This window comes from Leucoraja erinacea, unplaced genomic scaffold (assembly GCF_028641065.1).
Source record: "Leucoraja erinacea ecotype New England unplaced genomic scaffold, Leri_hhj_1 Leri_125S, whole genome shotgun sequence".
Classification (NCBI taxonomy): Eukaryota; Metazoa; Chordata; class Chondrichthyes; order Rajiformes; family Rajidae; genus Leucoraja; species Leucoraja erinaceus.
The window spans coordinates 158,937-175,872 of NW_026575517.1; the positions used below are offsets into that span (position 1 = coordinate 158,937).

At 46.9% G+C, this 16,936-nt stretch overlaps 1 protein-coding gene across 1 annotated transcript in view; it reads left to right on the top strand.

The window, feature by feature from the left end:
• LOC129715574 (adhesion G protein-coupled receptor E1-like) overlaps positions 1 to 16,712 on the top strand; it is a 37,233-nt gene extending 20,521 nt beyond the window's left edge. The window contains exons 10-14 of the mRNA XM_055665446.1: positions 3,318 to 3,384; positions 11,108 to 11,199; positions 12,663 to 12,831; positions 14,928 to 15,008; positions 15,710 to 16,712. Of these exons, the coding sequence (XP_055521421.1) occupies positions 3,318 to 3,384; positions 11,108 to 11,199; positions 12,663 to 12,831; positions 14,928 to 15,008; positions 15,710 to 15,715 (415 nt within the window). The 3' untranslated portion in view covers positions 15,716 to 16,712. The remainder of the gene's footprint in view (positions 1 to 3,317; positions 3,385 to 11,107; positions 11,200 to 12,662; positions 12,832 to 14,927; positions 15,009 to 15,709) is intronic.
• Positions 16,713 to 16,936: the final 224 nt, after the last annotated feature.

Below are 16,936 nucleotides of genomic sequence, written 5' to 3' on the forward strand. Positions count from 1 at the left end.
CATTCCTTTCCCGTCCATATACCTATCCAATTTATTTTTAAATGATAAAATCGAACCTACCGCCACCACTTCCACTGGAAGCTCATTCCACACAGCTACCACTCTGAGTAAAGAAGTTCCCCCTCATGTTATCCCCAACATTTTTGTCCCTTAATTCTCTAGTTATGTCCTCTTGTTTGAATTGTCCCTACTCTCAATGGGGAAAAGCTGATCCACATCAACTCTGTCTATCCCTCTCATCATTTTAAAGAACTCTATCAAGTCCCCCCTTAACCTTCTGCGCTCCAAAGAATAAAAACCTAACTTGTTCAACCTTTCTCTATAACTTAGTTGCTGAAACCCAGGCAACATTCTAGTAAATCTCCTCTGTACTCTCTATTTTGTTGACATTGTTCCTAATAATTAGGCGAACAAAATTGTACACCATACTCCAGAATTGGCCTCACCAATGCCTTGTACAATTTTAACATTACATCCCAACTTCTATACTCAATGCTCTGATTTATAAAGGCCAGCACACCAAAAGCATTCTTTAGCACCCTATCTACATGAGATTCCACCTTCAGGGAACTATGCACAGTTATTCCTAGATCCCCCTGATCAACTGCATTCCTCAATTCGCTACCATTTACCATGTATGTCCTATTTTGATTTGTCCTGCCAAGATGTAGCACCTCACATTTATCAGCATTAAACTCCATCTGCCATATTTAAGCCCACTCTTCCAAATGGCCTAAATCTCTCTATAGACTTTGAAATCTACTTCATTATCCACAACACCACCTATCTTAGTGTTTCAGAGGGAACTGCAGATGCTGGAGAATCGAAGGTTACACAAAAAAGCTGGAGAAACTCAGCGGGTGCAGCAGCATCTATGGAGCGAAGGAAATAGGCAACGTTTCGGGCCGAAACGTTGCCTATTTCCTTCGCTCCATAGATGCTGCTGCACCCGGTGAGTTTCTCCAGCTTTTTTGTGTAACCACCTATCTTAGTATCATCTGCATACTTACTAATCCAATTTACCACACCATCATCCAGATCATTGATGTATATGACAAACAACAGTGGACCCACCACAGATCCCTGAGGCACCCCACTAGTCACCGGCCTCCAACCTGACAAACAGCCATCCACCATTACTCTCTGGCATCTCCCATTCAGCCACTGTTGAATCCATCTTGCTACTCCACCATTAATACCCAACAATTGAGCCTTCTTAACCAACCTTCCATGAGGAACCTTGTCAAATGCCTTACTGAAGTCCATATACACAACATCCACTGCATTAGCCTCATCAATTTCCCTAGTAACCTCTTCAAAAAATTCAAGAAGATTAGTCAAACATGACCTTCCAGGCACAATTCCATGTTGACTGTTCCTAATCAGACCCTGTTTATCCAATGCTTATATATATTATCTCTAAGTATACTTTCCATTAATTTGCCCATCACTGACATCAAACTAACAGGTCTATAATTGCTAGGTTTACTCTTAGAACCCTTTTTAAACAATGGAACCTGCGCAGTACGCCAATCCTCCGGCATTATTCCCGTTTCTAATGACATTTGAAATAATTCTGTCATAGCCCCTGCTATTTCTAAACTAACCTCCCTCAATGTCTTAGGGAATATCCTGCCAGGACCTAGAGACTTATCCACTTTTATATTTTTCAAAAGTGTCAGTACTTCCTCTTCTTTGAATCTCATAGTTTCCATAGCTACTCTACTTGTTTCCCTTACCTCACATAATTCAATATCCTTCTCCTTGGTGAATACTGAAGAAAATAAATCATTCCATATCTCCCCCATCTCTTTTGGTGTGCAGATAGCTGTCCACTCTGACTCTCTAATGGACCAATTTTATCCCTCATTATCCTTTTGCTATTAATATAGCTGTTGAAAGCCTTCGGATTTAGTTTCGCCAAAGCAACCTCATATCTTCTTTTAGCTTTTCTAATTTATTTCTTAAGATTCTTTTTACATTCTTTATACTCCTCAAGCACCTCATTTACTCCATGCTGCCTATAATTATTGTAGATCTCTCTCTTTTTCCGAAACAAGTGTCCAATTTCCCTTGAAAACCATGGCTCTTTCCAATTTTTACTATTTCCTTTCAACCTAACAGGGACATAAAGATTCTGTACTCTTAAAATTTCACCTTTAAATTTCCTCCATTTCTCTTCCACATCTTTCCCATAAAACAAAATGTCCCAATTCACTCCTTTTAAATCCTTTCGCATCTCCTCAAAGTTAGCCTTTCTTCAAACAAAAATCTCAACCCTAGGCCCAGTTTTGACCCTCTCCATAATTATATTGAAACTAATGGTATTCTGATCACTGGACCCGAAGTGCTCCCCAACGCATACTTCCGCCACCTGACCTGTCTCATTTCCTAACAGGAGGTCCAGCACTGCCCCTTCTCTAGCAGGTACCTCTATGTATTGCTGCAAAAACTATCCTGCACACATTTTACAAACTCCAAACCATCCAGCCCATTTACAGAATGTGTTTCCCAGTCTATGTGTGGAAAATTGAAATCTCCCACAATCACCACCTTGTGCTTACTACTAATATCTGCTATCTCCTTACATATTTGCTCTTCCAATTCTCGCTCCCCATTAGGCAGTCTATAATACACCCCTATAAGTGTTGCTACACCTTTCCCATTTCTCAGTTCCAACCAAATAGCCTCCCTAGACGAGCCCTCTAATCTATCCTGCCAAAGCACTGCTGTAATATCTTCCCTGACAAGCAATGCAACACCTCCACCTCTTGCCCCTCCAATTCTATCACTCTTGAAGCACCGAAATCCTGGAATATTTAGTTTCCAATCACAGCCCTCCTGCAGCCATGTTTCATTGATCGGCACAACATCATACTTCCAGGTGTCAATCCAGGCTCTAAGCTCATCCACCTTTCTTACAATGCTCCTAGCATTAAAATATACACATTTAAGAAACCCACCACCTCTTATTCTCTGTTTATTATCTTTTTCTTCTTTCTTCGCTACATTTTGGATCCGAGTGCTTCCCTTCTCTGCCACCTGCCTCACACACTGTCTACTAGCTCTATTTGAGTCCCTCCCCCCAACCGTTCTAGTTTAAAGTCTCCCCAGTAGCCAGTTATTGTACGGCGATTGGGGGTCGGTGCGGCCTCGGTGGGCTGAAGGGCCCATTTCTGTGTTGTATCTCTAAACTGTACTAAACTATACTAAACAGTGACCCTGTGTGTGTCAGTGCTAGCTCACAGCACTGGGCCTTCCACAAGTTCCTCATGAGGCAAGTGTGAGTCAGTAACAAAACTCTTTCCTCCTTACAGCTGTTGGCTGACCCTGGAGTCAGGTTTCCGCTGGAGTTTCCTGGGGCCAGCCTGCCTGGTGATCGTGGTAAGCCTCTCCCCGGTGACTCCCCCCAACCCAAAAACACTTCACTAAACGCTTCACTGCTTGCAGCTGGTGGCAACTCCATGGAGTCATAGAGTCATAGAAAGAAACATTGTGGAAACAGGCCCTTCGGCCCAACTCGCCCACACAGGCCAAGAATGTCCCAGCTACCCTAGTCACACTTGCCCGCGCATGGTCCATAACCCTCCAAACCTGTCCTATCCATGTACCTGTCCAACTGTTTCTTAAATGATGGGATAGTCACAGCCTCAACTACCTCCTCTGGCAGCTTGTTCCATATACCCATCTTAACTGTGTGTAAAAGTTACCCGTCGGATTTCTATTTAACCTTCACCTTGAACCTATCTCCTCTGGTCCTTGATTCCCCTACTCTGGGTAAAGGGCGCTGTGCTTCTACCTGATCTATTCTTCATTATTTTCTATATAAGATCTCCCCTCATCCTCCTACGCTCCATGGAATAGAGACCCAGCTTACTCAGCCTCTCGCAATAGCTCACACCCTCTAGTCCTGGCAACATCCTCGTAAATCCTTTCTGAACTCTTTCAAGCTTGACACTTGTTCATCAGAATGCTGGAGGGAATTAGCTACAAGTAGAGGTTGGACAGACTTGGATGGTTATCCCTGGAGTGCAAGTATGGGCATTGTAGGCAGAAGGGTCTAGTTTCAGAGATCTAGTATGGACATTGTGGGCCGAATGGATTCTTGGGCTGGCAGCTCAGTCACTCAGGCCTGCTGGGCTGGCAGCTCAGTCACACAGGCCTGGTGGGCTGGCAGCTCAGTCACTCAGGCCTGGTGGGCTGGCAGCTCAGAAACTGCCAGAAATTCTGCTCAAAACTCTGTGAGTGAGAAGGGGGAGAGGGTAGAGAATAAATTTTAGACATTTTTCACATTTTTCTGCAGATCACAGCAATGAAGGAGGACAGTCTATCCTGGCCTGGAACTCACAGGGAGCCAATGAATGGAGGGAGAAAAATACTGGGGTGAAGTTTAATACTAGCAGGTGGAATATTTACTGATGGGTCAAAGGGACTCTTGGGCTAGTAGGCCTGATGGGCCAAAGGGGCTCTTTAAAAAAAAATCGGAGTGAAATCTCAGTGAAAGGCATTTTTAATGGAGTTTTCCTGGCTTGGCGTGGGCCTTTTAGGCCAAAATGTTCCTCCTGGACTAGTACGGGCATTTTGGGCAAAAGGGATCTCGGATAATAGGGGCATTAAATTAGTGCTTTCAAGCAGTTTCAAACAATTCATTTCATTTCATTTCTATTGCAGTTTCCAGCACAGGGCAAGCCAAACAACTCATTTTCATTTCATTTCTATTTCCATTTCCATTTCCATTGCAGTTTCAAGCACAGGGCAGGCCAAAGAGCTCATTATATTTTCATTTCATTTCCATTGCCATTGCAGTTTCAAGCACAGGGCAGGCCAAACAGTTTATTGCTTCTTCATTTCATTTCCATTTCCATTGCAGTTTCAAGCACAGGGCAGGCCAAACAGCTCATTGCATGTTCATTTTATTTCTGTAGATTGGTTTATGCATGCAACCAATCATATATAGGTTAGCGTCACTAACCCCGCCTTACTGTATCATTTATATTAACACCTACTTCCTATGCTACGCATTTCGGTAGCAGACAGGAGGCAGTGACTACTAACATGCTGTTAAGTCTGTATGTGGATTAAAGATGATCTTAAGTTACATGTTGTGTGGATGTCATATTTACATGGTGTCAAGTTTGGGTTAACCCACATCTCCTGTTTATCGGTTTTTATTTCCTTTTATCAAGTTTTTATTTTCATTTTTTTGCGATGGCTTTTGCCTGCCGACAGCCAGCACAGCTTATCTTTGATTGGGGCAGACACCCACTTTTTAAGGGGGAAGGAGGGCCAACCCTGCATCTAATAGTGAGCCTCCCAAAAGATGCCCCAATTGCAACCATCTGCATAACAGGCAATCACCATGTCCTGCCTATGGAAAGGCCTGTAACTATTATAAGAAAATGAACCATTTCTCTGCTGCCTGTCATTCTCGTGGGAAGAATCCCTTCAGTCCCAACCTAACCTAAACATGCTGGTCCAAGACGATAACAACTAGGACTCCCAATTCAAGCTCGACACTGCCCCCGACAGCAGTCCAATTAATTCGCAAGGGGAGTCAAACATGTATTAACTCCTACATGCAGCTGGCAAGTTTCCCGACCCTATAGTTTTGATAACTGTCAACAACTTTAACTTTCATGCTAAATTAGATACTGGTGCAAAAGTCAATGTACCGTCAGATCAACCTCAAGCTCAACCCTAACAAGTGCAAGTTCAGGGTTTCAGAGGTCACCTACGTCGGGCACGTATTCACTTCCGACGGCCTCAAGCCCGATCCACGGAAAGCTGCTGCCATCACTGAGATGCCGACCCCCACCGACGTGCTCGGCCTGCAGCGTTTCCTGGGTATGGTGAACTATCTTGGAAAATTCATACCAAACCTCAGTGTACTAAGCTCGCACCCTGCGACAACTGACTAAAAAGGACATTGCTTGGTCCTGGTTCCAGCAACATCAACAAGCATTTGATGCTTTAAAATCCAAGCTGACCAGTGCACCAACTCTAATATTCTTCGATTTGAAACGTCCTGTGACTATCACCTGTGATGCTTCGCGATTCGGGCTCGGGTCAGCCTGCCTACAACCATCAACTGATGGTACCTTGCTCCCCGTTTCATATGCCTCCTGTACCATGACCAACACAGAACAACACTACGCACAGATCGAGAAGGATGCCTGCTCCAAATTCAAAGACTTTATCTTCGGAAACACTTTCACGGTCGAGACAGACCACCAGCCACTGGTGACGATTGTGAACAAACCAATCCATGCTGTACCAGCCGACGTGCAACGCGTGATGATGCAGCTCCAACGTTCGACTTCACCCTTGTTTACAAAAAGGGTACGGCATGCACGTTGCGGATACTCTATCTCGTGCACCTCGAGCATCCTGCGAACGACACTCCTATGAACAGGAAGAGCTTATGGTCCTTGGCATTGACTTCGTTCCTACTAAACAAATACACAGCCTAGCCGAACATACTGCCGCTGCCGCCACCCTCCAAATACTCTCATCAGTGATCAAAAGGGATTGGCCAGACAGGCGTTCTAGCGCACCAACAGAGGTGCAGCTGTTCTTCCTAGTCCGCGATGAACCGGTCATACAGGACGGTGTCATAGTCTAGGGCCACAAAGTCGTGATCCCCTCATCATTGCATGATAAATACTACAATGAGGCGCACAGCGGTCACCCGGTAGTCGATGCTACACTGACCCATGCACAGAACCTGTTCTACTGGCCTAGGATGGCCAAATACATACGGGACCGTATCTCCTCTTGCCCCACCTGCAACAGTCTTGAAACACACCAGCAGAGGCAGCCCCTACTGCAACAACCTCCACCAGCCCTGGCCTGGACGTCGGTGGCAGCAGACATCTTCCAATGGCACGGTAAGCACTACCTCGTCCTCGTCGACTCGTTTTCAAACTGGTTTGAACTCGAACTCCTGACCTCCATCACATCTGAGATGGTCATCCGAAAATTAAAGAAACACTTCTCCCCATTCGGCCACCCGTCCGTTTGCAGACCGACAACGGAAGACAGTTTACCAGCCACGAGTTCAAGCTCTTTGCTAACCGATGGAATTTCCACCACGTCACGAGCAGCCCTGAGTACACACAGAGTAACGGACTTGCCGAACGGGCTGTCAGAAGCGCTAAACAACTGATGGAGCAATCACGCCTGGCCAATTCAGATTTTTACCTTGATCTCCTGAACCTCAGAAACATTACCAGAGACGGGACCCTGGGATCACCAGCCCAGCGACTGATGTCCAGGACAACAAGACCTCCGATTCCGATTGCTCAGCAAAAGCTGATACCTCAAGTGCTGAAGACTGCTTCAATCCAAAAATGTATTCAGGAGAAACACGATAATCAGAAACGGTCGCACGACAAATCATGCAAACCCCTCCTGCCTCTACTGCTGGGACAGGTTGTTCGTTTACAAACTACCAGTGGACATTCCCATCTGGCTACTGTTGTCGGCACAGCTGACGCTCCTCGATCTTACCTTGTGAACTATGAGGGAACAGTCTATCGCAGAAGTCATCAACATGTGCTTGCTGTGCGAGAACCCCGTCCGCCGCCAGCAGGACCCTATGCTCCACCGCTTCAGTTCCAGCCGTTCACTGCCGAACCTTCTACCGCTCCCTGCACGCCCCATACTCCTCGCATGTCCCATACTCCTCCACGAGCAGCAGCCATGACTAACCACGGGATTACCCCTCCTGCATACTTCCCCTTTCGGCCACCACAAGCCTCTCCCGCGGCTTTCTCGCTTCCGGGTTCACCCCCTCCCTCTAATCTTTTCGGTGAAGGAGGGGAGGATTTGGTCTGTACACGTTCGGGCCACATCAATAGACCGCCTGATAGATATGGCGAATTTGTTTAATAGCATGGGTGCTCACTATACTCACTCTTTAAGGGGGGAGGATGTAGATTGGTTTATGCATACAACCAATCATATATAGGTTAGCATCACTAACCGCGCCTTACTGTATGATTTATATTAACACCTACTTTCTATGCTACACAGTTCGGTAACAGACAGGAGGCAGTGACTACTAACATACTGTTTAGTCTGTATGTGGACGAAAGATGATCTTAAGTTACGTGTTGTGTAGATGTCATATTTACAATTTCTTTTTACATGGCAGTTTCAAGCACAGGGCAGGCCAAAGCTCATTGCATTTTCATGTAATTTCCCTTTCCATTGCAGTTTCAAGCACAGGGCAGGCCAAACAGCGCGTTGCATTTTCATGTCATTTCCATTTCCGTTGCAGTTGCAAGCACAGGGCAGGCCAAAGAGCACGTTGCATTTTCATGTCATTTCCATTTCCGTTGCAGTTTCAAGCACAGGGCAGGCCAAACAGCGCATTGCAATTTCATGTTATTTCCATTCCCGTGGCAGTTTCAAGCACAGGGCAGGCCAAACAGATCATTGCATTTTCATGTCATTTCCGTTTCCATTGCAATTTCAAGCACAGGGCAGGCCACACAGCTCGTTGTATTTTCATGTCATATCCATTTCCGTAGCAGTTTCAAGCACAGGGCAGGTCAAATAGCTTGTTGCAGTTTCAAGCACAGAGCAGGCCAAACAGCTCATTGCCTTTTCGTGTCATTTCCATTTCCATTGCAGTTTCAAGCACAGGGCATGCCAAACAGCTCTTTTCATGTTTGTGTCATTTCCATTTCTGTTGCAGTTTCAAGCACAAGGCAGGCCAAACAGCTCGTTGCATTTTTGTGTCATATCCATTTGCGTTGCAGTTTCAAGCACAAGGCAGGCAAAACAGCTTGTTGCATTTTCATTTCATTGCCATTTCCATTGCAATTTCAAGCACAGGGTAGGCCAAACAATTTGTTTTATTTTCACATCGTTTCTGTTAGCGTTGCAGTTTCAAGCATAGGGCAGGCCAAACAGCTTGTTGCAGTTTCAAGCACAGGGCAGGCTAAACAGCTTGTTGCATTTTCAATTTGTTTCCATTTCCGTTACAGTTTCAAGCACAGGGCAGGCCAAACAGCTTGTTGCATTTTTCACGTCATCTCCATTTCCGTTGCAGTTTCAAGCAGAGGGCGGGCCAAACAGCTCATTGCATTTTCATGGCATCTCCATTCCCGTTGCAGTTTCAAGCACAGGGCAGGCCAAACCGCTCGTTGCATTTTCATGTAATTTCCATTTCCGTTGCAGTTTTAAGCACAGGGCAGGCCACACAGGTCATTGCATTTTCATGTCATATCCTGTTCCGTAGCAGTTTCAAGCACAGGGCAGGCCAAACAGCTCGCAGCATTTTCATGTAATTTCCATTTCAGTTGCAGTTTCAAGCACAGGGCAGGCCAAACAGCTCGTTACAGTTTCAAGCACAGGGCAGGCCAAACAGTTTGTTGCTTTTACGAGTCATTTTCATTTCCATTGAAGTTTCAGGCACAGGGCAGGCCAAACAGCTCGTTGCTTTTTCGTGTCATTTTCATTTCCATTGAAGTTTCAAGCACAGGGCAGACCAAACAGCTTGCTGCATTTTCATGTCATTTCCATTTCCGTTGCAGTTTCAAGCACAGGGCAGGCCAAACAGCTTGTTGCAGTTTCAAGCACTGGGCGGACCAAATAGCTCATTGCTTTTTCACGTCATCTCAATTTCCGTTGCAGTTGCAAGCACAGGGCTGGCCAAACAAATCATTGCTTTTTCATTTCATCTCCATTTCCGTTGCAGTTGCAAACACATGGCAGGCCAAATATCTCATTGCATTTTCACGTCATCTCCATTACTGTTGCAATTTCAAGCACAGGGCAGGCCAAACAGCTCGTTGCATTTTCACGGCATCTCCATTTCCGTTGCAGTTTCAAGCACAGGGTGGGCCAAACAGCTTGGTGCTTTTTCATTTCATCTCCATTTCCGTTGCAGTTTCAAGCACAGGGCGGGCAAACAGCTTGTTGCATTTCCATTTCATTTCCATTTCCGTTGCAGTGTTAAGCACAGGGCGGCCCAAACACTCATTGCATTTTCATGTCACCTCCATTTCCGTTGCAGTTTCAAGCACAGGACGGGCCAAACAGCTCGTTGCATTTTCATTCCTTCTCCATTTCCGTTGCAGTTTCAAGTACAGGGCAGGCCAAAGAGCTTGTTGCATTTTCATTTCATTTGCATTTCCGTTGCAGTTTCAAGCACATGGCAGGCCAAACAGCTCATTTCATTTTCATTTAGGGATAACAAATCATTTATTGCAAGTACATTGCAATCACAGTTCAGTTGATTCACAGCTGAGAATCACAGTTGTGGCCTCTCCCTCAAGATTTTCCAGAGTGTCTGACACACGTCCAGGCATCCAGGGTTTTATAGTCCTGCCCCCCCCCCCCCCCCCCCCCCCCCCCCCCCCCCGGAAGGGATGTTACCTTCGTAATGGTGATTGACAGGCGAGAGCACCAATGAACTGATCTCAAGATTTTTTAAACACTCATAACTTTTTTATTTTCCTTCGATCAGAAAATGATGATGAAATGAAATGATTCAATTTATTGTCATTGTCAGTGTACAGTACAGAGACAACGAAATGCATTTTTAGCATCTCCCTTGAAAGGGAGACACAGGGCGTCGCGGTGTGCCCGCGCCTGCCGCCGTAACATTCCATTACAGGCAAAGGTGGGTGAAGTGTCTTGCCCAAGGACACAACGACAGTATGCACTCCAAGCGGGATTTGAACCGGCTACCTTCCGGTCGCCAGCCAAACTCTTAGCCCATTGTGCTATCTGTCGGCCCAAAAAATCCTTGGGGCTGCCTCAGCGGAGGAGGACTGTGAGTAATATGGCCAAAAATTATAGCGATATAGGGTAGCGTTCTTTCTAAAATCAATAAACAGCGCAGACAGGAACTGGTCAAGATGAGATTTAGTTATATAGGTGAGTGGGTTGTTATTTTGCACAGAGAGTGGTCTGTGCCTGGAATGCGCTGCCAGGGATGGTCGTGGAGGCAGATAAGGTGATGATGTTTAAGAGTGGTTGAGATAGGCACATGGATAGGCACGTGGCAGCGGGAGAGAATGGAAGGCATCAGAGGGAATTGCGTGTGGGATGTGGAGAATGCCTGCCTCAGGAGACTGTTTCTCTCCCTCTCCAGGTCAACACTGTGCTGCTAGCTTGGACACTCTGCCTATTGAGGAAACATTTTGCTTCACGCAACAAGGAAGTGTCAAAGCTCCAAGAAACCAGGTATGTGGAGCAAAGAACATAGAACGGCACAGCACAGCAACAGGCCCTTCAGCCCATCATGTCTGTGCTGACCACGATCAACATTGCAACGCATCCCATCTGCCTGCGTGTGGGCCATATCTCTCCACCCTCAGCCTGTTCAAGAGCATGTCTGAATGTCTCTTAAATATGACCATGGTGTCTGCTGCCACCATCTGGCCTGGCAGCGCAGTCCAGGCACCCATCACTGTGTAAAAACAACTTGCTTCTCATATCTCCCTTAATCTTTCCCCCTTACACTTTAAACCTATGCCCTCTAGCATTTGACCTTTCCCCCATTGAGAATAAAACTCTACCCACCTTTTGTGTAGGAAGGAACTGCAGATGCTGGTTTAAATTGAAGATAGAAAGGAAATGCTGGAGTAACTCAGCGGGATAGGCAGCATCTCTGGAGAGAAGGAATGGGTGACGTCACCTATTCCTTCTCTCCAGAGCTGCTGCCTGTCCTGCTGAGTTACTCCAGCATTTTCTGTCCATCTACCCACCTTATCTTTGCTTCTCATAATTTTATGTTTTTTTATCGCTCATCGCTCTGCCTCAGTCGTTCAGGTGAACACAATCCAAGTTTGTCCAACCTCACCTTCATTTTAAAACTCTCTGATCCAGCCAGCATTCTGATGAACCTCTCAAATCTCCTTTAACTTTCACCCTCCGTGCGTTAAGCCAAGCCCTTTGGTATGTGAGATTTCCACCCTGAGAAAGTATCCATCTTCCTTATTGACATCCCTCATAAATTTATATACTGCTCATCAGGTCACCCCTTAGCCTCCGACATTCTGGAGAAGGCATTCCAAGTTGTTCCAAACTCTCCTTATAGCTCAAACTCTCTAATCCTGGCAGCATTCAGGTGAATCTTTTCTGCTCCCTCTCCAAATCCACCACAATCTTCCTGTGATCTGGTGACCAGAAATGCAGGCAATGGTGCAAATGTGATAGCTGGTGACTGAGTGGGCTGAGGGATGGCAGGGTCCCAGGGTGTGTCTCTGGCCACGGCGCTGGTCTCTGACCATGGTGACAATGGAAGTAGGGAGGGAAGCTGGATTAGTTTACAGTTACATCTTGGAACCAGGCCCTTCGGCCCACTGACTCCATGCTGACCATTGATCACCCATTCACACTAGTTCTATGTCATCCCACTTTCTCTACACTCACTGCACACTTGGGACAATTTCCAATTAACCTATAAACCCACACATCTTTGGGGTGTGGGAGGATACAGGAGCATCCAGAGAAAACCCACGTGGTCACAGGGAGAACGTTCAAACTCCACACAGGCAGCAGCCAAGGTCAGGATCAAACCCGAGTCTCTGGCGCTGGGAGGCAGTAGCTCCACCCGCTGCACCATTGTGCCGCCCCTTAAGTCAGGATCAATTTCTTCATGATGATGTTCCCATTGACCTGCTCTCTTCCCTCCTTGTGCACAGAACCCTGACCCTGAAGGCTGCCGCACGGATGCTTGTTTTGGGAAGCACCTGGATCTTGGGAATATTCCAGGTGGATGAGAGCACCATGGTGTTGTCCTCCTTGTTCACCATCATCAACAGTCTGCAGGGGATGTTTGTATTCCTCATTTACTGCGTCTTCAACCGCCAGGTGAGGAGAACCTCCGCAGAGAAGCCTTCCCTCCTGTGATGCTGCTCTTTGCACTCTGTGGTCAATGTTCACACAGTCTTTCAATGACCCACGGACTGGGAGCAAGAATCGCCCACTTGCTCCTTCTCATTCCCTCCGCCATTTACTACGACCAGGCTGATCTAATTGTGATCTCCCACCTTCGTTCCAGAACAAGGGGTCACAGTTTAAGGATAAGGGGGAAGCCTTTTAGGACCGAGATGAGAAAAACATTTTTTATACAGAGAGTGGTGAATCTGTGGAATTCTCTGCCACAGAAGGTAGATGAGGCCAGTTCATTGGCTATATTTAAGAGGGAGTTAGATGTGGCCCTTGTGGCGAAAGGGATCAGGGGGTATGGAGAGAAGGCAGGAACAGGATACTGAGTTGGATGATCAGCCATGATCATATTGAATGGTGGTGCAGGCTCGAAGGGCCGAATGGCCTACTCCTCCACCTATTTTCTATGTTTCTATTGACCCTCGATCACCTTTCACCCCATGCTGATCCAGAAGCTCTCCATCTCTCTGGGAAGGTTTTCCAAGAGCCTGCTCCCACTACATTTTGAAGCCAATTGGTGGTGTTTTGGATGGTGAGGAGAGTAGTCTCAGGCTATGGACAGATATTGATCAGCTCCTGAGGTTGGCAGACCAAATGCAGATGGAATTTACGATACGTGTGATGTGTTTTCGGAGAGGATGTTACCAGGACTTGGGGGACTGTACTTTTGGATGAGTTTGAGCAGACTAGGACTATATTCTTTGGAGCGCAGGAGGATGAGGGGTGACCTGATAGAGGTGTACAATATCATGAGAGAAGTTGTTTGGGGAGATGCACAGAGTCTCTTGACCAGAGTAGGGGAATCAAGAACCAGACGATATAGGCTTAAAGTGAAGGGGGAAAGATTTAATACAAATCTGAGGGGTAACATTTTCACACAAAGGGTGGTGGGTGTATGGAACGAGGTGCCTGAGGAAATAGTTGAGGCAGGGACTATTGCAAGGTTTAAGAAACAAGTAGGCCGGTATATGGATAGGCCAGATTCAGAGGGTTATGGGCCAAACGCAGGCAGGTGCGACCAGTGTATATGGGACATGTTGGTCGAAGTGGGCAAATTGAGCCGAAGGGCTTGTGTCCACACTGTATGACTCTTTATGACTCTTAATGGCAGGATACACATGAATTATGGGGTATTCAGGGACAGAGACACCTTGATGTACAAGTCCTTAGTCCACTGAGGGTCACAGCACAGGTGTGTAGGGTGAGAAAGATGGCTACACTTTGCCATCTTCATTGGCTGGGACAAAGAATATAAGTGAAAGGATGGTATGGGGCAACTTTATAAAGCATTGGTGAGGCCACGTCTAGAACATTGTCTCCAGTTGTGGTCACCTCAGTCTAGAAATGACATGATTGCTCTGGAGGTGGAGTAGAGGAGATTCACCAACACGTTGCCCAGAGTGGAGAGTCTCAGTTATGGGTGGAGACTGGGTTTGTGTCCTTGGGGCGTAGAGGGCTGAGGGGGGACTGAGAGAGGTGTACAAAATGATCAGGGGCAAGGATAGTATTAAATCTCCCTCACAGCAGAGATGTCCGTTATCGGAGGGCAGAAGTTTAGAATGGATATAAGGAAGAATGTTTTCACTCATAGTTGGAGATTGGAGCCACTGCCTGAGGGACAGTGGAGACACGGACTCTCACAACATTTACACAAACACTTGAAGTGCCAAGGCATAGAAGGCTACAGGCCAAGTGTGGGTAAATGGGATCAGTATTGATGGTTACTTGATTGTTAGCATGGAGAGGATGGGCCGAAGGGCCTGTTTCTCTGCTGAACAACTCTGTAACTGAAGAGGGATCCAGAGAATCACGACCCTGTCACGGTGGACAGGCCAACCCCAATGGAGCTGGCAAGAAGAGGAAGCATCTTGGAGACTCGCTCCTGAGTGAGTGATCCCAAGGAGATGCTAACGGCAGAAGCCACTGGATAAGTGTGAACTCTCATTGACTTTGGGACAAAGCGCGTTGAACGGTTGGAAGTTTTCTCCATGGGTTGAAATATTCCCATTTCGTTGAAGGTGGCGACTGAATGTCGGAAATGGTTGACCAAAAAGCACAAGAATTTCACCACCGAATCCTCACAGATTGAGATGACTGAGGTAAGGAGCTTCATCCGGAAACACAGAACTCCTCAGCAGGTCAGGTAGCATCTGTGGAGAGAGAAACCAAGTGAACGACTCTGGTCAATAATCTCACATCAAACTAATCAAGAATCAGTCAATCTCCAGTTTAAGAATATGCTTTAACTTGGCCTCAACAGCCATCCATGGCAATGAAATCCCCAGATTCACCACCCTCTGACTAAAGAAATGTTTTATCTCTTTTCTAATGGTATGTCCTTTTATTCGGAGGATATGGCTCAGTGCCATCAAACGCTCATCATATCTTAGCCTAATCATTCCTGGGATCATTCTCGTAAATCTCCTCTGGACCCTTCCCAACGCCAGCACATCCTTCCTCAGATATGGGGCCCAAAACAGCTCGCAATACTCCAGAGGCGGTCTGACCAGTGGCTTATAAAGCCTCGGCATTACATCCATCCTTATTAAGCCTCAGCCAACAAGCACAGTGAACAGAGGGCCCCTAAGTCTATGATAGATACTACAAGCTGGAGCAACTCAGCTGGACAGGCAGCATATCTGGAGAAAGAAATAGGTGATGTTTCGGGTCGAGATCCTTCCTCAGACTGAGAGACGGGGGAAAGGGAAATGCATCAGGTTTCATGAGGTCCATGAGGTTGGTCTCAACTGTGTGTTGCTAAGAACGAGACGTCATTGCATTCTCATTTTGTTTTATCCAGACATAAAACGTTATAAGCGGAAGGTTCAAGACTCAAGGACAAGATTTATCTCAGTGGATCTTCCTCCTTTCATGCTCTCTCACTGTCGTTCCCCAACTCGTTCTGCTTTCTACCCTGAAGATTATGGATTGAAGTCACGCTCCAGTGGTGGGAGATTAACGTTTCAGGAATGCTTGCTCCTCCAGTGTTATTTGGCTCATCCTGGGCTTGTGAAAATACACTGTACAATGTAAGGCAGTGTCTGCAAGTAAGCTGATCAGGGAATGTGTGGATGAACATTGGCTTTTGTGCATGTGACCACAAATATACAATACAATACAATACAATACAATTTATTGTCATTTGAGCCCCAGTGAGGCTCAAACGAAATTCTGTTTCCACAGCCATACAAACAAAGACAATTTCCTAGACATACACACAATTTAATTCACACAAACATCCATCACAGTGGACCCACTGTGATGGAAGGCAAAGTCTTTTCTCTCCCCTGTTCTCCATGTCTCTCCCGATATCCAAGCCCCAGGTGGGCGATGATAAGTCCCACGGCCATTTTAGGCCGTGCCGGGCGATTTACGGCCCCGCTCCCGGTCTAAATGTCACAAAGTTGGAGCCCCCGGCGGGCGCTGGAATGTCCCACGGCCATGAAGCCGCGCCGGGCGATGTACGTCCCCGCTCCAGGTCGTTCCAACCCCGCGACACGGGCTGGAGAAGTCGCGTTGCGGGAGCTCCGGGAAGCGGTCTCTCTCCCCCCGGACCCGCGAGCTCCCGATGTCCCAGTTCACCGGACCTGTGGCTGCGTTGCTGGAGCCTCCGAGCCCCAGGAGTCGAGTCGCAGCAGCGAGTCACCACCGCTCCCCACGCTCCGAGGCCGGCCAGCCCCACGATGTTGAGTAGTCCGCAGCTCCGCAGTCTCCCGAGCCCACGGGTCGTTCAGGTTGGAGGCCGCTCCACGGTGCTAGGCCCCAACGACAACGGAGACCCGACAGGGAAAAGGTCGGGTCTCCTGGACAGGGAAGAGATTTTAAACGGTTTCTCCCTTACCCCGCCCCCCCCCCCCCCCCCCCTTATACACATTTAAAACCAGTATTAAAAAAAACACCAACACTACATTTAACTAGACAAAAAATAAAAAAAGACAATATTTCTGGACTTTAGCTCATTTTCCAAGTTATACCCAACCATCCTGCATTATTCCCCCTGAGATACTTGGCAGTGCGGACAAGACTC